Source organism: Scatophagus argus, chromosome 3 (assembly GCF_020382885.2).
Source record: "Scatophagus argus isolate fScaArg1 chromosome 3, fScaArg1.pri, whole genome shotgun sequence".
In the NCBI taxonomy this organism is placed as follows: Eukaryota; Metazoa; Chordata; class Actinopteri; family Scatophagidae; genus Scatophagus; species Scatophagus argus.
In genome coordinates this window covers 18,165,916-18,189,211 of record NC_058495.1, presented here as the reverse complement: position 1 = coordinate 18,189,211, position 23,296 = coordinate 18,165,916, and the positions used below count along the sequence as shown (strand labels likewise).

The following is a 23,296-nucleotide window of genomic DNA, read 5'->3' as shown; positions in this document are numbered from 1 at the left end:
CAGTTCATCCTACTATTGGAACTGGCACCTATCTGGCCATGCCTGCTTCCTTACCACTATGCACACACTGAGCAACAATTGCCTTTTCCTATTTCCCATTAAATACTAATTTAAAAACATCACAACTTAAGACTTTAGGTGGAATAAAAGGGACCAGATATTATGATTATCACTTCAATACAGTACACTTTGTGTCATTCTCTCTCTCCATTTTATGGTCATTACACACCTATTTACTTTTCACATGTATAGCACAGTCCTGAACCTTCATCATTCTTTATTCTTCAACATCCTTCAACTTATTTGCTCCTTTTATCATTGACCTCGTTCTTAGCTGCATGTCTGTTTCTGTCAGAGTCACTTTACAGTGACTTCTATCTGCGAAGTGTCATTTCACGCAGTTCCTATTCATTTGAACTCCTGAACAGAAATTTGACACACAGTGTTGGGCTTTAAGATCCAAACATACCATCCATAACAGATGCTGGCTGTTTTTTCACAGGTGCTTTGTTGCATTCAGCTTCTCCTTTCTCCTCCGGGGCATCTGTTGCCTGGCCCATAATGGCGGTGGAGGCGAGCTTCTCCTCGTCAGTGGCGTGATGAACTCGCTGAGTGATCTCTGGGGTCTGAACCGCTGCATCATCCTCCCCCTGGAAAGGAGGAGGAAGATAGGATCCACATTACTATGCGATTCATTATGTGATTCGTACCAAAAGTAGACATACAAAGTTAAACATATTCTAACACAAAATGAATTATTTACATAAAAACAAAGTGCGTCCGTACCGCTTTCGATTAAAACTTCACATAAACAAACGTGGATACATCGGGTTAGACATGAAAGAATCACTGTTCACATCCCACATATCCAGTTTATCTCAGCTGTTTAATGAACAGTTTAGAACTGCATTATGTTGAGGAAATTACATAAGGTAACATTATGGGCCTTGACAAACTCTGTTAGAGTACATTATCTCTGGTATGCTGGTATATTATATCTTGAGGATGTCACCTAAAGACGCAGGAGGTGAAAAAGTTGATGGCACAGTGGAGCAGTGGATTAATATTTGCCTGCAGAGCGATAAGTCACAGACCTGTCACTGTGCCAAGTCAGCACCGCAGAGCTGGCAACACTGCTGATGCTCCTACTGTCAGCTTATATCAGAGTGTGTGTATATGGGTGTGCGTGTGTGTGCATGTGTGTGTGAAGAGGTGAAGCCAGGAGGTTAGGCAGCTACTGAAAAGTGGACTTTGCAGCGTCACTGCAGTAAGGTGATACATTTTAGCTGACTCACACAGGAAAACACACATTACCTGATTGCACACGTCGAGTACCAAGGACTGGCTCTCATCATAATTCTGGACCTTACAGGAATTCCTACAGAGGAAACACGTAATGACAAGCATCAGAAAATGTAGATCTAAAAGTAAGCATTTTAGTGCCTCTTTCTCCTGCTTCTACATCTATAGAGTGGCAAAAACTAGGACCGTTTTAAATGAGGTACAGCTACAATTACTGGTGGCCAGCTTCTGGGAGGATCACAAGAAGGGATAAATTAACTTAACAGGGGATGGCCTTGAGAACTGAGATGACACTGAGAATGACATAATTTCCCTTACACACCCCTTCAACATGTAGGTTTTGATCCCGGCACATGCCACGATGAGAGTAAAATGGGAAGCCAGCATGCTCGAAAGAAAGAGAGCGAGGATAGTGAGAGTACTTACAACAGAAAACAGAGAAACTTGACTTGTTCAGATGTCCTGGAGCTAATCGAAGTGGACGAAAGCAGAGGTTGGGGGTTGCGTAACACACAAGAGAAGGACGGATGCAGGATGAAGGGGAAATTTATTAAGGGAATGAAGAATGGAGGAGCAGGGAGAGGAGACAAAGAAGAGCGTGTGAGTGACTAAAGGTGTTCAGCTTAGCATGTTAGAGACTCAGCAGAAGTTTGAGCATAAACACAAGATGCAAGCAGACCCAGAAAAGCTGAAAATAGTCCAAACCACTCCAGCTATAAGCACATTTAGGACCCTATATATAACCTGAGAATTGCATCAAATGTCAGTATGCAGTGTTAAGTGTTTGGCATGTGTTCAGAGCAGTGTTTGGTATACATCGAGCCACAGGTGGATGTAAACGTTATCACATCCAACCAAAGAAAGACACATCTAAAGAGAGTATATGTCATAGAACTTGAAATCTGATTTTATGTTATTAGTGATAATGAACAGATCCTCAAAACAGCAAACTGTCGGGTCAAGAAAGAAAGACTTACGGGACTGTCCTCTCTTTGCTCTTCTTAGGAATCTGCCTCACTTTCTTCTCTGCGGCTGGGTGCCCTGCTTTTGGTTTGCCTCCGTCTTTTACTTTTTTCTCCGACTTAATGGCACTACTGGGTGGGTCCTCATTGCTCAGGGTTTTGGAGGATTTAAAAGGGTCCACAGACTCGTCCAAATTGTCCAGATCAAAGCTATAGGAGCTCTTAGGGAGCACTGGAGAGCTGCTCATTTTGTTATTGCTACCAAATGGATTGAAGTTCGGGTCGTCCCACTGACTGGGATCAAAATTGTACGTTCCCGTCTTAGGGATAGGAACATCGTCAAGGTTCAGAGGTGCACCAGAGTCTGAGACAGGCAAAGCAGTTTCAGGAAGAGGATCTAAAACTGGTTCTGATGCTGGTTGAGAAACTGGTTCTGATACTGGCTGAGAAACTGGCTCTGATGCTGGTTGAGAAACTGATTCTGATACTGGCTGAGAATCCACTTCTGACACAGTGGGTTCTGGTGCTGGTTTGCTGGAAGCCTCTGATTCTTTGGGCTTCTGCTTCTTAGCTGCAAGTTTGCTGATTGTCTTTTTACCACCTAATTTTCTCGGAGGTGGTTTGCTGACCGTCCCCTCGTCCAAACCGAACTCCAGCATCACAGGCTTCACCTTTGTTGAAGACTCCATCGTCTCTGCTTCTGCAGGAGCTTCTGAGCTGGTCTCACAGACAGGCAGTGACGCGCCGAGTGGCTCAAGTCTGGGGAGAGAGCTCGAACCACAAGGTGGGGGAGAGTTTGGGATTTTGGATCCACCACTGGTGAAGGGATTAAAGTTGTCATCCAGCTGGTCAGGGTCAAATTTGTAAATGGACTTGGGAACAGGAAGTTCTTGTTCCTCTGCTGTTTGGGACAGATCGTTCAGCGAAGCTTTCACTTCCAGGGAAGGAGGCTTAGACTTCCTGGTTTTAGTCTTTTGAGTGGGCTCAGTGTGTTTGAGGCCATTGGACTGTGGTTCTGGTTCAGAATGAGGTGTACTTTCACAGAGCTCTAGAGCTGGGCTGGCTACAGGTTCACTGCTCCGGACTGAATCTGGTTCTGGGGTTGGTGCTGGAGCTGGATCCACATCAGAATCTGCAACTAGGACAGGAACTGGGGCTTGGGATGACTCAGAGGACGGTGCTGTGCATTCAGCCACTTCAAGAGTTTCCTTCACTGAGGATGAAGCTGGGACAGGCACAGAGCCCAGGGCTTCTGGAAGATTCTCTGTTTGTCCTTCTTCCAGAGTCTTGATGTTTACTTTCAAGTGACCACCCATGGGGGTTGCAGGCTCATCCTGACCCATGTTGTGGGTTAGCAAAATATCCTGATCCTCAGAAGGAGCAGTCACTATCAGGTGCTCTTCTTTTTCCACATCTGAAGAACAAACGAGAGGACAAACTCACCAGAGTTAACCTTAGATACAAAATTAAAATCTGTATGCCCACTTCTGATAATATCTCCAATCAAAATCTGAACTTAGATTTAGGTGACATCTGATTGGTTACAAGCCAGCCAATTATTCCACTTGCTACTGTTGCCATGGCAATGTCTTACTATGAGGGCCATGACATTTAAACCAAGCAGTGCATTAGAAAACAGAAAGAAGGAGAGAAAAAGAGAGGTATGCTTTATTTTGTGCTGTGTGTTGAGGACAACAGGGAAGTGTTAGCGTAACTATTGCCTGCAGGGAACCTTTTGACACATCAACATATTTCAGTGTGCCTGTCATACCCGCCATATTCATGTAATATTATGTTGCTAGGAGACTAGCGCACCCCACTGTGCTTCTACCTACTTCCATTCACGTTTGCATGTCGCCAGAGTGTCATTTTCAAAGTAATTCCCGCAGTCTAACAAGGCAATGCAAACACATCCTCATCCAGTTCGACATGCATATTCAGTGTAGAACGACAGGAATCATTTTTGCTCTCTCACTGTTTGTAATGGCACATGTCACAACAAGGAAAAATGTCACCAAGCTGCAGTGTCTGTTTGCAATGGTACACAAATCGCATGGTTGAGTTTGATGGAGAAAATGCATTGCTTTGCATTTTTTTATATTTTATTATCTGTAAAAAAAAAAAAAAAAAAAAAATTCTCAAAAAGGGAAAAAATGTTATGAACCGGTGCAAAGTTATTTTCAAGCAGACATATCTAATGTATTAATGATTGCCTTGAATTTAAAGCAATATTTTGATTTTAAAAACATTGTATTTCCCCACAGAAGACATATAAAGAAATCCTCAAATATCCATCTCTTAATGTAATCATGGGTCTTTCTGGCTCCAACAAAGTCTTCAGCTATATCTATCAAATAATTGATACTGACACTGATGCCGTAATGGAAACTTTGGATGGGTATGGACAAACACAGACATCAGCATGTTTATATCATAAAACGTTTCTAGAGGCACTTCAAATCCTGTCTGCCACGATCCAAACTTCCTCATTCACAGCTGCAGAAAGGGATGTTTATGGTTGAAACAAAAGTAAACTCCCACATCGCTCTTTACTGGCTGACTTTCCAGCGCACACTTTTGGAAACTGTTTCACAGATAGGACTTATCCCTACCAAAACTGAATCACGTCGACACATGGCCTCCTAAACACCTCCTTGTTTTCAGCCTGATAACAAGCTTTGTTCAGTCACTCCCCGCACTGTGACCTCTATCAGTTACCAGCACAAAATGGGGCGAACCAAAGCTTTTGTTGAACCTGTTAGATTCCAGAGCAAAGGCCGTTCCCACACTCTGCCTCAGGCTCCTCCTCTTACCAATTCAGATGATAATGACAGACCTTCTGCCATCATCACACCCAAAATACGTGTGCATATCAGCTTACATACCGTGCATGCAGCTTAGGTATTCACAGCCTGGAGTACCTGTACTAATACTTCACATTTCACCATGTTTGTATCATCCATAAGAAAGTTGAATATTAGCGAAACTTGCAGTTTACAAGTGAAAATGCAGCTGGTAGGTACATCACTGCGTATGTATCCAATTACTCTTACGCATGGTGAACGTGATATGCCGCAGTTCACACACACACACACAGTAGTGGAATTCACATATGGTCAAATGTGTTATTTAAAGGGATTGTTTAAACATATAAAGATGACTTAGCTGACACATATTAGAGACATTTTTTTTCTTTCGGTGATCACAAACACATGCACGCACGTGACATCTGAACATTTAGAGCGCCATCAAAAGACTTGTTTCCATGGCAACTTCAAAGAGGGACACTCTGTCTTTAATATGTGCTGTGTACATATATGAGGGGATTTCTTCGCATCTCTTTATTATTTATATTAATGAGAACATTCAGCTACCCTGAAGCGTACCAGCAGCATCTTGGACAGTATTCTGCCTCTCCTTATGGCTTCTCTCTCTGTCTCTCTCTCTGCCTGCAGTTTGCTCAGCAGTGGCCTCACCTGTTTTGTCTGGATCAGCGTTGTTGTTCTCCAGCTCTCCCGGGAAGGTCGGAGGAGCGCGAACAGGAGTTGCTGCTTCAGGCGTGTCAAAATGACCCTCTGAGTCAGAGCTGAGGAAGACACAGAGAGAGAGAGAGAGCACATGAACCCCACAAACATTCAAAACCAGAGAAAGTAGTACAAAAAGATGCTTACATAACTGGGGACTATTTTTATTTTTTATTATTTTTTCAAAAACAAGCAAAGATCAGGGATCAGAGAAAGCGATCCCAAACAGTAAAACTATGAAAGAGTCAATGCTGTTTTGGATGTAACTTACAAGTGCACTGGATATAATAATTTAAACATCATATGAAAATAGGACTTAAACATGCCTTTAAATTTTTTTACTGTTCGTATCCACCTATATTACATCTTGGTAAAACTCAGCACTATTTGATTCATGTCAGTATGGAGGAGAAAATGAAAGATTGAGTAAAATGAGAGAAAGAGGAAATAGGGCAACCCCCTCTTTCCTGTCACATCTTTAGCACTATACGCAGCATGAGGTATGAAACTGTACCATATATGAATCTGTCTTAATATAAGATAAAAACATTGCGACCAAATACACTTTACAAATATACCCGAAGCTTTTTCAACGACGACTGATTTCATCATTGCAGCTCAGCAGCAGTCAGTTTGATCTGATCATTTGAGGAAGCCACATCACAGTGTAGTTACATATTAATGTGACTCTGGTTAGATAACTGCTGATCTGCTGAAACACTCAACCGACATGGATTTTGACGGGGCGGTGATACATTATCTGGTCAATTAAATTTCAGCACAAAAAGGTAGCTGTGAATCATTGCGTTTACTTTGAACAAAGGCCCAGATGATGTCAAAGCACACAGGAAGAAAAGGCTGAGAAGCCTATAATGTCTTGAGCATGTGTCATGTTTGTTTGTGAGGCTGAGACAGTTCAGACACTGTCACGGTCTAAGCCACGGCCACGCCAGAAATGTGTCAGCGACGCATGACAACATAACACAGTGAGCATTTCAGCATGTAAACGCGTTTCATCTAACTTTCTTAATCTTACAGAGGTCCTTCAACTTGACAGATGGACACACACACACATAGACACATGCGTACACGCACATATGAACACGCGTGTAAAAACGCCTCCTTCTCCAGTCCAAACAGTGTGAATCACAGGTTTAGTAGTCTCGGGGCTCCAACAACACTTGCCTGCAGCCTTGAGATCTCTCCTCCTCCTCCTCCTCCTCCTCTTCCTCTCCCCTCTCTCCAAGTTGCTCCCTCTCTTCACTGGCCTCCAGCCCCTCTTCATCTCCCTCTCCCCCTCGCACCGCCGTCCACGTCCATTTGGCCCATGACACAGGTGACAACCAAGACATCCCTGCGCTTTCCGCGGGGCTTCTTCAACCCTCTGTCTACTCAAGGATTCACTGGGCTGGTTTCCAGAGCCTGACAAGTCCTTTTCTGTGCGTTTCTTCCTCAGATTTCCACCCTGCCGACAGCGCTCACATCTTTCCACAGAGCCTCTCTCTTCACACGAGTCCCCAGTTTCTCATGAAAGGAAGGAGACATTTCTTTACGGCTCCCCTATTTGTATATTCTCACTCCTAGCACCGCAAAGATTTCAGCTGTTTTGTCGATCTTCTCTTTTCTTTTTTCCAGTCACGCTCCCTCTGCCTCTGTGGCAGAATACCACAGCTCTGATCAGCTGGGTTTCAAAATGCTCAAGCTCTCACTCTCTTCTCATCTAAACCCCCACCCACACCTCAAACCGTTCCCCTCCACCTCAGGCCAATCCACTGATGAGAAACACAGCAGGGGAAGCAGGAAGCTTTACACCAGAAAAATGAAACAGCTTCCCTTTACTCAACTGAATGAGCTGCCCTGTGGTTGGAGAATGGTACGTCCCTGTCAAGCTGCTCAAGCAGAAGGGAGGGAGTCAGAAAACAAACACAGGAGGAGGAGGAGCCAAACTGTTGGGGCTCCACATTTTATAGCCTAGAGAGAGGTTAGGAATGTGGGACTGAATCTTTAAGCCTCCTTTTCTCCCCCCAGGTTGTTTAACAGTTAACTGTTTCTCCCATCCAGTGACAGGCATGCATGACCAGGGGAACCAGTTCTGTTGGGTGGCCCCAGGAGATACACCTGGCTGGATTCAATTTGTCAGAGCTAACATTTCAACCACTTCAGTGCACTCACTAGTGGATGGTTAAAAAAAACAAAAAAACAACAACAACAACAACAAAAAACTATTCTAAAATCTGACACTGGTACATATTGTTGAATGTCGCTAAAGCAAATAAAGCATGATATCACTCACGATGTGCGCCTGTAATACCTCAATGTTAAATTAACTCATGCTGCCAAAAAAGCCAAAGCCATCCACTAGTATCGACTACTCCCCAGCTAAGGTAATCACAATCAGAAACACTAATACAGTTGCTTTTCATAGAGGCAGTCATTGCATTGCCTGGACAAATGTGTCTGTCCAGTCCTCTGTTCAAAGTTTGACTATTAAATCACTAGGCCAATATAACAGCTGATCTTAGCAGATATACTCTATTGGCATGTGTGTCGGCTGATGAGTAACAAGAAGCTGCCATACACAAATACCAAACTAGTTTGGAGGTAATTTAGAAAGAGTGTCCTGTTCAACAACCAGAGAGCACTGACAAAATACCACACTCAATGTGTACAGTCAAAAATAAAATAGACTGATTGTTTATGTTACCTGTTTATATTAACAACAAATAGTAATACTATTACTATTTATGACTATTTTTTTTCAAATAAGCAGATAATGATATCAGTGTCAGCCACAAGAACCCAGATGTTGGTGGAGATTTTGTTCCCTCCATCTCCGTTACACTGGAATCACATTAGAGGAGGAAGTCACAATGGCCACCATTATCTGTTTCATTATTCAGATAGACAAGCAAATACTGCATTAAGATAAGAAGATATATTTTAATTGACAGGTGTGCTAGAAAAACAATCAAAAAATGTATTTATCACGTGAAGGAAAACAGTCACAGAAATGACAACAAAGACAAACCTTAGGCTAAAATGAGGCACAGCACTCACAAGATGAATTTCTCATAAACAGCTAATGAGCCCCATCTGCAACAGCGTTTGCAGCGGCAACTTGGTTACTTTTCAAAGTATGGTGACATCTGATATTTTTGCATATATTTATCCTGTGTGTATTGTTTTCTAATACTGTACTCCCCATCCAGGAACTGCTCCAGGGTTTGACTCGGCCACAAAGCAGCTAAACTCCTCCCAAATTCCACTGGAGGAGCACAGACACATGTGCTTCAGTCAGGCTCAGAGTTTCCATATTGGACCAGAAAGGGTGGAGTTTGTCCTCTGCCCACTCATTTACCGTCTGGGTCTGGGAGAGCTTGAGGTTGGGGTGAAGATGAGGAGGAGGAGGAGGATCGCTGCTTGTATTGATCACCGTCAAAGTAGTAGTCAAGGCATAGTGTGAGGAGATTATCACCAGAGCAAGAGGATTAATTTATGCCTTTATTCTGGGGTTTGTATCTTTTTCTCGTCTGTAAAATGTTTGCTCTCAAAAGCACCAGGCTTTTCTGTTTTTTTTAAAGCCACTAAATCACAATGGAGACCCTCAGTGGTTCTGAATGGTTAGAGCAAAACATCACTGACTCTTCCCACACATGCTGGACACCAGTCCTTGTCAATAATCCTTGATCAACACGTATATCATATTTGATTAATAGCCAAAGATAAACAAGAGAGCTTAGGAGGAAGGTGTGATGGTAGATTGTTTTCTGCATCTGCTAGGGTTATTTTTTCACAATAAAATGATGTGTGTAAGTGGAAAGTGCCTCAAACTCTCTGTTTCCATGGATTCTCTGTTTATTCTAAATGGCTCCCTGCACCAGTGGTGAGAGGCCAGTAAAGACTCAAAGTAGCCAGGGATAAGTAGGTTACATAACAAAGGGTTCCTATTACCATCCCTAACATAAAATCATGACTATTGCCAAACTACAGAAAACTGAACTCAACTGCGCCATCTTTTCTATTCCTTTAAAAACAAACCAGTTGAACTCACAGACGACACATTCATGCCCGCTTTGTAGTCTAAAAATGGCATCAATAAACATCAGTAGATAGCTGCAGGCAGCTGTGTGTGCCTCCAGATAAAAGACCACCCCATTCTTACAGGCAGCCCGACCACCAATACCAGAGCTCCTGCCAAGGAGTTCGACGCTCCACCAAAATCCAAACAAAATTTGAAAGAGCTCAGATTTCAAACCCAGTGGGAGGAACCCATAAGGCATTTTGAGAAAACAGAGAGTCACTAAAACTGGAATGAAAATGCTGGCTTTCTTAACCTATTGTAAAGTTTTTTTTGCTTAACTTAAATTCTACCTGTCTTGACTAATGACATATCTATGTTAATGTCAGGATTATGATCAAGCAAGAATATTTCACCGACAAAGCTGTAACGTCACATTTCAAGTGCCCGCAGAGAAACAATTTAGACATGAGCACAGGATGTATTCACACCGTCTACAGTACAATACTTTAAAAACACATTTGCCATAAATAGAGTGCTTTTCATTTTTAAAGGACAACAGAGAGGCCACAATTACAGCCCTTCCACTAGAGACTGTGTGTAGACACACAGTGAGGAAGGAAGTGAAGGAAAATGTGGCCAGAAGAGTAGTTATGTGTGTTTTTGAGGAACAGAGGAGGAGGAAGGACAAGTGGAGCAAAGGCCAGTGACAGAGATGATGTACACAACAATTAGGCCATGTTAACATACAGTATTTCTGACTTTTGCGTTATCACATCTGTGAGGGAAACAAAAATCTTACCCCTCAAACAACAAATACTGACAACTACAATTGAGGCAAACTAAGCAGTGGGAGATGAGCATTAATCAGCTAGCATCCAGAACTACTGCCAAAAAAACTTTGATTTTTAGTAATGACCACATCCTACCAGAGAAGAGTACTCTTTCGGGGAAAAAAAGTACTCATAGGTCACGTAATCTCCATCTATTTCACTTGGATCTACCGAAGAGCAGTATCAGTGTGTTACACTGACATCTAGCGGTGAAAGTACATAATGACACGCAGGCACTGCACGTTTCAATTAAATGAACACAAACCATTTGTCCCTATTGAGTTTGAACCTTTCGGGGACCCTGGTGTTTCTAGTTTGCCTAGCTGGTTACCCTCTTTAATTTATATTTAGCAGTTATTTTACTGAACGAATTCAAATAAATTCTTCTCACTGAGACATTTGGCACCCAGAACATTTAAAATAAAAAAAAAATAACAAATTAAATTAAAGTAAAATCAAGCTAATTAGCAAGTCAGCATGTATTAAAAGTTCGAAGTTATCTGTTCTCCAGTGTCAGCTGGAGAAAGATTACTGCACCCTCCAACAATGTAAGCAGAGGAGTGGACCACTGAGAAAAGTGACAGCAGATGGAACACCACATATTGTTTTAGGATACTTACCTGACTGCGTAGTAAAAATATGCTAACGTCAGGAACACATTGTAGGAGGGAAATGAAGTGAACTGAAGATAAGATAATTTAAAGAAAAGTGAAGTTAAAAGATAAAAGAAAATGGAGGTAATACACTGCTTTTTACTGGGAAAAAGAAAACAGTCCGTCGATGGATGGCAGTAAAATTCCTCGAGATGCCTAAGATTTACAGAGTGAAATGAAGTCCGCCAAACCCGAAGAAGAAGTACTTCCGTTGTGACGTAGTTAGCTCTTAGTAAATGGCGGTTGCGAACAGGGTGGACAGTAAACGTTACCACGGTTATAACTGTAACTGTCTAATTATCATCAAAACATGTACTCGACTGTGTCGGAAATACAGGATGGTTATAAAATGTCCTTTTTCAACTTTCAGGTCGGTTCATGTGCCGCGCTGACAGGAGATCCACTACCAAACAAACGAAAACGAAGCAAACGGTAATAAGCGCACCGTATTGACAAAGCTAATGTTTACTAGTAAACGTTAATGTTAGGTTATCTTATGTTGACCTCTTTAGCTAACGTTAGTGCTTATTAAGCAGTTGAACAATTTATAGTTACTTTGATATTACTGTTTCTCTATCAAGTTGCGCTAATGAAGAACGAAGGTGGAGAAAATGACACAGAGTCTGAAGAGGCTGAACTCCGTCTGAAGGTAGAGTCACTGAAGCGGGAGCTTCACGAGTGCAGAGCCGAGCTAGCCAAGTTACAGAAACAACTAAACCAGTCCGAAAGGCTGCAGAAGAGCACAGAGAGCTACAACGAAGACCTGAGGAAACAGGTCAGAGCGCGCACACACTTAAATAAGTGTTACTTTAATCCCAGTATCTTTGTTTAACTATCTGTTCTCACTGTCTGTCAACAAATACGCTGAAGAACTCTGTTGTGTGTGTATGTAGGAAGCTAAAAATTAAATTAGGTCTGTCCAAATTTTATTTTCATTGTGTCTTACACGTTTAAGAAATTAGCATAATTATTAGTGGACATATGACCAGCATGCCGAGAGATTTAGCTCCCTCCAACTGGAAAGCAATTTTCATTTCCAGTATGCTTGGTATACAACCACACTGTTCATTTTTTATAATGTTAGTTGGGAAGGTCTAAATTTCAGGCACAGCAATCCACATTTGCAACAAAACACTGCAGAAAACCCTGAATCAAGTAGTCTGAATTTGTGAATCATTACAGTCCTATAATCATGTTATCGAAGTGGGTGTTTTAAGAATGCTGTCCAAATGAATTTATTGTGTATTGTTTCAGGTTGACAAGCTGAGCGCAGAGATTCATGAACGGAAGAAGAAGGACAAAGACAGAGTTGACAGTGAAACTCAGACTGAGGAATATGTATGGACAGAAACCGGTGTGTTATTTATGTATAGCGGTACATTAATTAAATTGGATGATCCTTTCAGTTAGCCAGAAAACAAACAAACTGTTTCAACATTCCTTTTCCAGACTATTACAACTACTACTATGGAGGCTACTCTCAGAACCCAGAGGCTTCAGACACTCAGGAAGGCCTGAACTCAGTAGCAGCAGTGGATGCAGCTGATGGCAGCGAAACAACAGAGGTTTCAACATCAAATGAAGCAGCAGCTGCTCAAGTGTCAGGGCAGCCTGACAGCAGTGGTGCAACCACAACAGAGGTTTGTTTTTTGTTTTTGTTTTAAAGTTAGCTATCACTTAGTTACTTTAAGTAAAAATAATTCAAAACTTTAGTCTTTTAAGTTCAAATGTTGCAAACTCAAAGATTATTCTAATTTAGAATTGATGGTTCAGCTTATCTGTTATTTTCCTACTTCCTACTTACTTACAGAAGGAGATGTTGATGTGAATGGTTAAGTGGGAATTTAAAAATTTGAATTTACATTCTGGCTAATAAAAGGGACTGTGTGTTTCAGGAGGGTGATGGAGGATCCATAGCTGATATGTTGAGGGCCACTGCTGAAGAAGCTATGACACAGACTGGGTTTGTGTTTGATGAGACAACGGGGATGTACTATGACCACAGCACAGGCTTCTACTATGATTCGGTTTGTTAGACACCCTTTCAGCAAAATTAATCTGTCTGTAGCAGAATTAATTTAGCCATAATTTAGTCTTGTATTTAACAGACATCACGCACATGTGTTTTGATCTCATGTTTTTCCTTTTCCTCAGGCCAGTCAGTTGTACTATGATGCCAACTCAGGCATTTATTACTACTACGACGCAGAGAGCGGACGATACCAGTTTCATTCTAGAGTTGAGGTGCCAACTGCACAAACTGCTGCAGAGCCCTACCAAGACCAGTGTGCTGGTGAAAAGAAGGGCAGAAAGTTAAAGAAAGGTTTCAAGAAAGCCACACAGCAGGATGATAAGGTATGTAACACCTGAATCTTTGATGCGTGACCTGGATTCATTTTGTACTTGGTGGCTGACAGCTGGCTTTTGACTTTGTAGCTCCTCTTTAAAAACGGTTTCAGATACTCCTGACTCGATTGGTCTCAGTCTTCAAATGCTTTTTTTTTTTCTTTTTGTATAAATGTGAGGCTAGATGACTGAAAGATTATCCTCTGACCTAGGTGCAAGAGGTGACTAACTCATTGGCTAATATGAAGATTTCTTCTTACTGGAATACGGCTTCCCACAGAGGTATGCTTTAAATAGCAACATGCAAAGCAAATCTAAAGAATAATTCCGAGGTATTTTTTTAACTGGGGCCTTACTTTCAATAGTTTTGCCATCATGACAGGAGAAAAATCCTGGTTCAAACCAAACGCGGTTCAAATGGAAGAAGCAGGTTCTATTAATTACACAAACAACGTTTTAAAAAATATCTGAATGTGATGTGATGACTCACAGTGTTTCTGGGTCTACACGAAATTTCAGCTGATGAAATTTCAACATAATCAATGTAATGATGAAAGTAAGGCCCAAGTAGGAAATAGTTGGAATTTGAATGATAAAACATTCGGGTCATTTCATATTGCAGCATATTAAATAGTTGCTTGTGTGTTTGACTTGGGCATTAGATACAAGGTTATGGACAACAAATTATTCAACGATTTGGTCCCCTGCGCTTATAAATCTGCGTGCAAAGTAATATTGAGATTACTGAAGTTTTCCCTGGTAGTCCTTTAATTTGGTCGAGGTCTATAGTGAATTGTCTTTGAAGACTGAAACCATGTACAGAGACAGTGACAGAAATGGCATAGAACATGGGATCTACAAAGCCAACTTGCCCTGCTGTCAGTTTTATTACCAGAGGTGGTAATCTCAGTATTGACTGTCTGATGGCAGGAACTCATATTAGATGAGGTAAAGTTGGAACAAGAAGAAAGTGACTGGTTCAAACAGCAGACGACGAATAGGACCACAGAATCACGAAAACTGAAGCGAAAATCTCGCAGTCCAGATGTGGATCCACGTAGAAAAGACTCCTCTAAACATCGGGAGGAGAATGACAAATCTTCGTCAAAGAGGAAGAAACAGAAAAACGGCTCACATGGTGATGATAGGGGTAGATCAAAGAAGAAAGCAAAGAAATCCAAGTCAAAAAAACAGAAGAAGAAGAAGAAGGAGAAAAAGAGCCCAGATCGGGGCGATGTCTCAGAGGGGAACAGCGAACCAGAAGAGGGTGAGATCACAGAATCAGAGAAAGAAGAGTGGGAGTCCACACCCTCACTCTCTTCGTCATGTAGCTCCCCCTCTGTGGAAAGCCCAGAGTCAGAAATGGAGACTCAGAGTCAGGAAGGTGAGAGAAAATAAATAAATACGTAGATAAATAAACTGAATTCACATTCTGTTCAGGGCTCACATCTTCACAGTTAATACTCGGGTAAATTTGTGCAACATCATTTAATGGTAGTAATCATCAGCTGTGATTAGTTCTGTAGCTTTCTGAGGCCGTCATGTTCCCGTTTCAGCGTTTTTTTTTTTTTCTTACAGTCAAAGACTTCTGGCCGCCCTGTGTCAGAGTGACGGTGGTCAGATCTCCCGTGCTGCAGGTGGGCACTCTGTTCATCATCACAGCCGACTCTCCAGCCACCTTTGGCAGGTTGGTGCTGTTTCCTTCCTTGTAATGCAGCAAGAGGAGTTTTACATTTTGAAAAAGTGTTTTGATGCTTTCCTCCGAAGCAAAAGTGAGTGCACACACATTGTTTTAGAAAGTTTTGCCATGGTGTGAAATGTTGGTGCTGAAGCTGCAGCAGCAGCCACAAAGACGAAGATCTGGTTTTGTAAGACCCAAGAAATAAACCACCTTGTGAGAATAAAAATATTGTCTCATTGTAGGAAAATATGAGAAACCAATTAAACTCCATAAGCCATAAAAGTCATAAAAATCCCTTGAAGATGGCTTGCTGTTGTTCTGTTGCAGAGAGAAAGATATGGACCATGCAATCCGCATACCTGAAATGGGGGTCAGCAAGGTACCCCTCGCCATTTTTGATTTTTCTCCAGGAATCAACATAATTCATTTGTCTTCTGCAGGATTATGTGACTTTTCTGTGAACTGTGTTTGGTTTCAGTTCCATGCTGAGGTGTACTTTGACCAGATGCAGCAGAGCTACATGCTGGTGGATCAGGGAAGCCAGAACGGAACAGTCATTAATGGCAACAGGATCCTACAGGTCACTATTTTCTTTGAGTTCGTTGCCTCAAAATGAAATGATAAAACCTCAACTCAGCAATGACTCATCATTGACTCATCATTCCTCTGCAGCCCAAGACAAAGTGTGAGCCACATGCACTGATGCACGGCGATGAGGTGAAGATGGGAGAGACTGTGCTGTCCTTCCATATCCACTCAGGGACTGATACCTGTGATGGCTGTGAGCCTGGTCAAGTGATGGCTCACCTCAGCAAGCACAGGCGAGAGGACAAGACAGGTGAAGCATGTGACCCCTGAACATGTTTGAAAAGGCTGATGTGCTTTTTCTTTTATTTTAAACTATTCATCAAACAACGGCTCTATGTGAGATTTTTTTTAAACCTTATCATGTTAGAAGACATGATTTTAGAGTGAAAGATTAACTTTACTGTATTTCTTAAAGGCCCTGCTCTCACCAAAGAGGATAAAGAAGCACTGAGACAAAAGGAGCTGAAGCAGATGAAGGCCAAATATGGCTTGCAGGTGAGTGGTACCGGGACTAGTAACGACCAGTTTAAATTCTAAACCCTCTTCTTCTCTTTATGCAGCCACTCATTTCTGTGCTTTTCTGAAAACAGAGCAGCGAATATGAGGAGGCCAAAGCCCTGAAGAACCCCAGATACAAGGACAGAGCAGAATCCCGACGGCAGACGGTGGGCAGCGAGGGTGTTTTCCAGCGAGATGATGCTCCTGCATCTGTTCATGAGTAAGTATGTTGTCTTTTGAATGCTGAATAAGAACAACGATGGATGGAGTGATAATTGTGTTTTATATCTTATTTGTCTTCTTAAAGGGAGATCAGTGAAGTCAATAAAGGAAGGAAAATGCTGGAAAAGATGGGCTGGAAGAAAGGAGAGGGACTGGGTAAAGAGGGAACTGGAATGAAAGACCCGGTAAGACTGTCTGGTGATGTCCTGTTTTCAGATTCTATTTTGACTAAAATACAGTGTGAAGCAACAAAATGAATTCATTCCTTCCTCATTTCTTTCTCTGCAGATTGAACTGAAAATCAGAAAGTCCCAGTCAGGCTTGGGCGCCCGTGCTGCCATGTCTTTAGACGATGTCTCTATGACTAAATCAAAGTCCCAGAAGAACTGGGAGAAAGCGCGTGAGAGATTTGCTGATTCGTGCCAGCCTGACATGTTGTCACCCAAAACACAGAAGAACAAATCACCCAAATCCTGGGTCAGAGCAGAAGAGACCGAGACGACAAACACACAAGCTGGGTTTGATACAGACGGCCAAGGTTAATGAAGTTAAGGAATTAATGAAAGTGGATTGTGGATTCAAAAGCTGGGATTTTTAATGCATATGAGCAAAGACAGCCTCCGTACTTTCTGAGGAAATGTACTCACTTGTAAATTATGGTGTGCATAAAATGTTAAAAGCATAAAAATGATGTTATTTTCCTCTATTTTGATTTACTCAGCATTCATCATGAGGAAAGATGGCTGAAAAGAAGCAGATTGTGATCACAGGTGTATACAAACGCTACCAATCAATTGGTATCCTGTGCTGTGCGTTAAAAAGACTCTAGCTGTGGCTGTAGAATGTGTTTGTTTCCACAAAGGTGAACTGTGTGAAATGTTTACAGTCCCAGAAAGAACGAGTGTGTGCTTCACGGTCCAGTGTGTCTGTAGTCCGGCCCACAGAGGAGGGCAGAGCTGCCACTGTGTTTCCCAGAAGACACAGTGGCACGTTTAAATCACCTCAAGCCAACGCTAACACAGTGAAGCATTATTTCTCACAGTGAGATCATGTTATGATGAGACAATTTTGTATCTGTTCAGACAAACCCTGTAAATGATCATGTTAAACCAGTCATAACTGCTTTGTGTAATACTGTTCCGACTCCTTTTTTTTAAAAAAAAAATAACAAAATAAAACAATGTTGCACATTGAATTTCGAGCAAGCTCAACCTTTTGGTTCTGTATAAATTATTTTATTGTCACTGGTGTATTTGCTCAAAGCTCATGGTCACACATACACGCACATACACATACTGTAAGGCCAGTGAGCAAACACGTTCAACAGTCCATCTGTGTGCGGTCTTTATCTGTGGCTTCATTTTCAGGGTGTGTGAATATTTGCATGTGCGTGCAAGTCTACGTTCGAACAGAGGCCAAGAACGTTACATAGTACATACTAAATATATGTATAGTTATTAATGATACTATTCTAACTGCATACAATTTTACAGATATGAGACCATAATGTGGGAAACCTAAAACACCTCATTTATCTCTGGCTCAGCTGTAAGCAACCTAAGTTTTCAGTAAATAAATTAAGACAAAGTGCCAGTAGATTTTATATAATGTAGTGTAAAATAACAGGTGAGTGATCTGACTCACGTGACACTGTTTGTATGACTCCTTGAGCTGGCTTGTCTGCCGGCCTTCTTCTGACTTATATTGCCACCCATTTTGATCTTGTCTCTCTGCAGTCGATGGACAGACACCAGTGTGTTTCCCTTAGCTCGTGGACATTATTCTCCCGCACTCCTGTGAGATTCCTCAGTTGGCAGCGGCAGTGATCTGCTGTCAGGTTTGTGCTTCTCTCCTGACAGGTGGCTCCTCCCTCCTCAAATCTCCTCCCTCAACTTAACTGCTCATACTGGAAGGTAAACAATCTAATACTGTAGTGTAATAAAACTGGGAGGGATCTGCTTTTGTCCTGGTTGTGTTGGGTAGAAAGTCTCAGCCGTAAAAAGATGTTGTGAGTCATAAGATGAGGAGGGAATTCGTTCCCTTGTGAAGATATGGCTGCGGGGCTTTCAAGAGATCTGGCTTGACCAGTTCCTGACACTGTTCACCCATTCAGAGGAACACTGGGCCACTGTTCTTTCAAGTGCAGGCTTTTTTAAAGATGAAAATAATGATAAATGTGAAGTGATTCTAAGTTCTTCAGGGCAAAATCAGCTGATTTGAGGGCTGTTTACACCCTGTTGCCTGGTAACCAGTAATACACCAGTAACTGAATCGCTGATGTTTTGATGGCCTCGTTGAAGTGTGTTTTTCCAACTGTTCAATTGAACACTGGAGTGTACACAGGTTGTGAAATCTGTGCAACATAAGCAGAGCATAACGTATATTAATCTTGCATAGAGAATACACCTTGTTTCTCAGTGACAAAATGTGACTAACCCTGAACATGCAAGTGGAAACAAGTTCTGTTTAGCTTGGAGCTCAAACAGAATCTGGGTTATGTGACAGACAAGAAACCATGCTCACAATCCCTCTGATCGTTCTAGACTGGCATCAGCCTGGACAGCAAAAAAAATATAATTTGACATCTTATATGCACAAAAATAACAATTAGGATTCAAGAAAATTAAAATAGGTGGAGGAGGAGGTGAAAGATTTTGCCGTGGAAGCAAAGAAGCAGTTCAGATATCAGACCTAATTGGTGTGATTACAGTTTAGAAAGTTAACAATGGAAGTTTTATACCTTCTCTAAAACTTGCAACGTCTGACTCTCAAAGTGGCACCTTGTTTCCCACCGCTTGGAGCTGCACACTGGTCAAAGGTCAAGGAGCACGCAAAGGTATTCCCCTTTTTCATATCACGCCTCACATCACATACGCACACACAATCTCACAGACTTGTAAAAGAAAAAACACTGACGGGTGCTGCATTTTTAAAGAAGACCAGACAAAGAAGAAAGGAAGGTCTCATCTGCAGATAACTGAGTGTTTCAGGTATTCAGATTATGTTTGCACACTGATGAGTTATCTCTCAAGACAGGCAGTGATACTGGGAGTAATATTCTGCCTTTTTGTGCTGACTGAACTCTGGTCATTTTCCAAACCATATTGAGAGGTGTTTTTAGGATTTATAGTAAGTTAAAGTCACTCCTGTTATTTTTTCCACCTCTGAGATGAATGGATGTCACGCCACACAATTTCCTACTTAAATCTTAGAGGTGCAAGAACGTGGACACTGTTCACAGAAAGGGCAAGAGCCGCCTCTATTTTCTGAGGCGGCTGAGGTCCTTCAACATCTGCAGGACGATGCTGAGGATGTTCTATGAGTCAATGGTGTCCAGTGCCATCACATACGCTGTTGCCTGCTGGGGCAGCTGCCTGAGGGTGAGGGACACTAACAGACTCAATAAAATCATTAAGAAGGCCAGCCATGTTGTGGGAGAGGAAATGGACTCTCTGACGGTGGTGTCTGAGAGAAGGATGTTGTCCAAAGTAAGGACTATACTGGACTTTCCCTCTCACCCTCTCAGCTACAGGAGCTCGTTCAGTAACAGACTCCTACTCCCACGATGCACCACAGAGCGACACAGGAAATTGTTCCTGTTGGCAAGGATTCCTGGTTGGATCAACTTTGCAGTTACTGTATATTTACTCTGCCTGTGGTGAAGAAGTATGGGGTTAGGGTGAAGTGAGTTGAAAGCCCTCCTGTGGAGGGTGGGGAGGAAAAGTTTTCCTGACAAGCAGGTTATCCTGATCTTTCATCAGGTGAAGCCTGCCATCAGCTGGTAGATTGTGAACACTACCAGCGTCTGTGCGCTGTAGCCTTTCCCTGCTGTGTGTCAGAGACCACACAGTAATAGTAAGGGAGCAACTCTTTCATCATCATCACCATCATTCATGGTTTCCCTACACAGGCTTTCCATCATGGTAAAGGACCAAGCTGCGCTGCGCTGCCAGCAGTGCTCACTGGAGTCTGTAATTTTGGAAAATATACCTCAGAAATACATCTCAGTGAGGTAAAATATTGTGATGGTTTCACTATTTAAAAAGACCTGAAATGAAGTTGCATGCATTTGGAGCTTTTCTGGTGTATTGCTTTCCTCCGAGCTGACCGCAGCTTGTTGTACTTTGAAATGCCTGTCACAATATGTTTGTCAGAGCGAGTCAAACAGCCGTATAGCAGAATAAAGTCTTTGTGTTAAAAAAAGTGCACACACAAACAACCACAAAATGAATACAATAGCTCTACAGAGAGATATACTATACAGACAAAAGTATTGGGTCGGGGCTGTTTTTCAGGGGTTGGGCTTGGCCCCTTACTTCCAGTGAAGGGAAATCTTAATGCTTCAGCATACCAAGACATTTTGGACAATGCTATGCTTCCAACTTTGTGGCAGCAGTTTGGTGAAGGCCCTTTTCTATTCCAGCATGACTGTGCCCCAGTGCACAAAGCAAAGTCCATAAAGACATGGCTGGATGGGTTCATGTGGAAGAACTTGACTGGCCCACACAGAGTCCTGACCTCAACCCCATCAAACACATTTGGGATGAACAGGAACGGAGATCGTTGCATGAATGGGCAAAAATTCCCACAGAAACACTCCAAAATCCTGTGGAAAGTCTTCCCAGAAGAGTGGAAGCTGTTACAGCTGCAAAGCTGTCTGTGTATTTAGAATGTGATGTCATTAAAGTCAGGTGTCCCAATACCTTTGTCTATATACAGTAGGGGTTTTCTTCTTGTTGTCCACTCCACTAAATATGTTTTGCCACAGTTGAGTGGGTTGCACAAATGTGGTGCACGGTTTAGGAGATGTGGCGGGAAATACTTAAGTAATGTAAGAAAAAACATCTGGGTGAATGACATTCCAAATTACCCAGAAACCTTTGATGCCTGTGTGTTCCTTTACTCGCCTCTGTTGATGCAACACTGAAACCTGATAAAAAACAGTCATAATTATAAAAAGCATAAGTAATGTTTTCTGAGGTCTGTTTCAATTGCACTTCATCCAGACAAAAGCAGAAAATGACTCAGTCAACTCATTCATTTTAGTCTGTCTGTGTCTGGCACTTTGTGTTATCGCAATCTCAGTCTGCGGCTGTGATTCCATTCAGAGGCACGAGAGCAGAAGTGACACAAGTCTGAGAAAAGGTCCTGTGTTGACTCACCCCAACCCCCCATCCCCCGCCTACTTCACTTCCGGCTCAGTCAACCCTCCCAGCCACGTCCGTCCACACCGGTGACCAAGCCTCTATAAATCAGAAGAGAGCGCACAGGCAACAGATCGCTGCATTTTAAAACTTGTTTGGGATCCTTGAGAGGCCGGCAAAAGAGATTCCAGCACAGAGAAACACTTGTTGGAAGTGAAGGCTCATGTGAGAGGAGGAGAGGTCAGGAAGTGGGGGGGTTTAAATGCTCCCAAAAGTTCACAGGTCGTCCAGCTTGATCTTTTTGGCTGAGAGGAAATGATCCTCATTCCAAGCACATTCCACCATGAATGTATTTTGTACTGAATGAAACAAGCTTCTTTTAAAACATGTTGTGGATTGCACAATTTGCAAAAAAGAAATCTGTGTAAAAATAAAGCACATTACGTAACCCTATTAAAGCTGTCATAAGGCTTCTGTTTGTGTATGTGAGGAGGAAATGGCCCCTTCCCATGTATGTCATGCAATGTGCCTAAGTATAAATACCACAGATATACCACAGCTGAATGGAAATTCAAACTAAGGCTTCCTCCCGGCAAGTGACTCATAAAGAGCCTCTGCTAAACGTTGTCAACTCTCGGCCTTTCCTGCTCCGAGTCTCTGGGTGTGCCTCCCTGTGACCTCATCTTCCCAGAAAATCCTCTTGAAACCTCAGCAGCTCACATGGTGCAGCCTCCAATTGGCAAGTTATCCACAATAACAGACCGGTCAGTTTATAGAAAAATATTAGCACTGATGGTGATGCAGGTGCCCCAGCCTATTAATTCAACCAGAGCATCTAGCAGTGTGTGTGTGTGTGTGTGTGTGTAGACGAGCATCCTGTTTATATAGCCTGGTTACTGCTGCCTGCTGTGAGAACTTGAACAAATCAAACTTTCAGTCGGAACCTTATTGTTCTTGCCAAAATCTTTTCTTATCTATCTGACTAATTCTCCCTCAAGCGCACACATCTCACGTGGGTCAATTTTCAGTAACCTGCCTGTGAACAGCCACCCCACATCACAGCCACCACAAAGTGCTTGGTCAACTAGTGACGGGAATTATACATTCATGAAAAGAGGCTTTGTGTTCATGCGAAAGACAATAGCTCCCACATGGCAGCAGGACTTTTTAAACCAGACACAGCACATTCAGCGAGTCATCTGACATGCTGTCCGAAGGCCAGCAGGTCCATACCAGAAAACACACAGATTACTAAAACAAACATGTGGTACTCAAAGCACACAGTGATCTAATGGGGAACCCGACAGGCAGTCTGGCTGTAAGACTTTCAGTTTCTGAGTGTAAATCATACCTCGGCCTCTCTGAGGAGTGACGGGCTGCGACTGATCTGCTGGGAGGTTTGTGTGCTTCACAACGCGCTGGATGTCAAAGTCCGTGGTCGTCCTTAAGGGAGCCTGTGCTCAGACTGCCGCTGGAGGTGCCGCTGTCTGAGTGAAAATACTTGTTCTTTCTGCGTGGCGGAGCT

The 23,296-nt window shown here is 42.4% G+C and overlaps 2 protein-coding genes across 8 annotated transcripts in view; one reads left to right on the top strand and one right to left on the bottom strand.

Annotated features, from left to right (window-relative positions):
* Window positions 1-23,296, bottom strand: part of tacc1 (transforming, acidic coiled-coil containing protein 1) — a 29,296-nt gene extending 6,000 nt beyond the window's left edge. The window contains exons 1-6 of one of the 4 annotated variants that reach the window (XM_046384360.1): window positions 23,123-23,296; window positions 5,741-5,850; window positions 2,280-3,678; window positions 1,729-1,770; window positions 1,315-1,378; window positions 470-650 (exon numbers count right to left, since the gene is read on the bottom strand). In XM_046384360.1, coding sequence (XP_046240316.1) covers window positions 470-650; window positions 1,315-1,378; window positions 1,729-1,770; window positions 2,280-3,607 — 1,615 coding nt within the window. In that variant the 5' untranslated portion in view covers window positions 3,608-3,678; window positions 5,741-5,850; window positions 23,123-23,296. Of the gene's footprint in view, window positions 1-469; window positions 651-1,314; window positions 1,379-1,728; window positions 1,771-2,279; window positions 3,679-5,740; window positions 5,851-6,973; window positions 7,508-18,271; window positions 18,809-23,122 lie in introns of those variants that run through there. The other 3 variants (XM_046384359.1, XM_046384357.1, XM_046384358.1) reach the window with 3 other exon arrangements.
* aggf1 (angiogenic factor with G patch and FHA domains 1) lies at window positions 11,463-17,838 on the top strand. 4 transcript variants are annotated; one of them, XM_046384364.1, is made up of 17 exons: window positions 11,463-11,577; window positions 11,663-11,724; window positions 11,874-12,067; window positions 12,547-12,646; window positions 12,742-12,932; window positions 13,188-13,319; window positions 13,447-13,647; window positions 14,569-15,022; window positions 15,217-15,325; window positions 15,647-15,698; window positions 15,798-15,899; window positions 15,992-16,157; window positions 16,323-16,402; window positions 16,498-16,625; window positions 16,713-16,812; window positions 16,916-17,165; window positions 17,349-17,838. In XM_046384364.1, exons 3-17 carry the CDS (start codon window positions 11,882-11,884, stop codon window positions 17,372-17,374), a joined length of 2,277 nt encoding a protein of 758 aa, XP_046240320.1. In that variant the 5' UTR covers window positions 11,463-11,577; window positions 11,663-11,724; window positions 11,874-11,881; the 3' UTR covers window positions 17,375-17,838. The 4 variants fall into 4 exon arrangements, with proteins under 4 accessions (XP_046240320.1, XP_046240324.1, XP_046240323.1 ...); XM_046384368.1 differs by lacking the exon at window positions 14,569-15,022 and adding an exon at window positions 13,851-13,920; XM_046384367.1 differs by having other exon boundaries at window positions 16,916-17,838.

Bases quoted from the DNA above. Each gene is read 5' to 3' on its own strand.
- aggf1 (XM_046384364.1), top strand. From the start codon at position 11,882: ATGAAGAACGAAGGTGGAGAAAATGACACAGAGTCTGAAGAGGCTGAA. The intron at 12,933-13,187 runs GTTTGTTTTTTG...TGTGTGTTTCAG, and splicing joins GTGGTGCAACCACAACAGAG to GAGGGTGATGGAGGATCCAT. The intron at 13,320-13,446 runs GTTTGTTAGACA...CCTTTTCCTCAG, and splicing joins CAGGCTTCTACTATGATTCG to GCCAGTCAGTTGTACTATGA.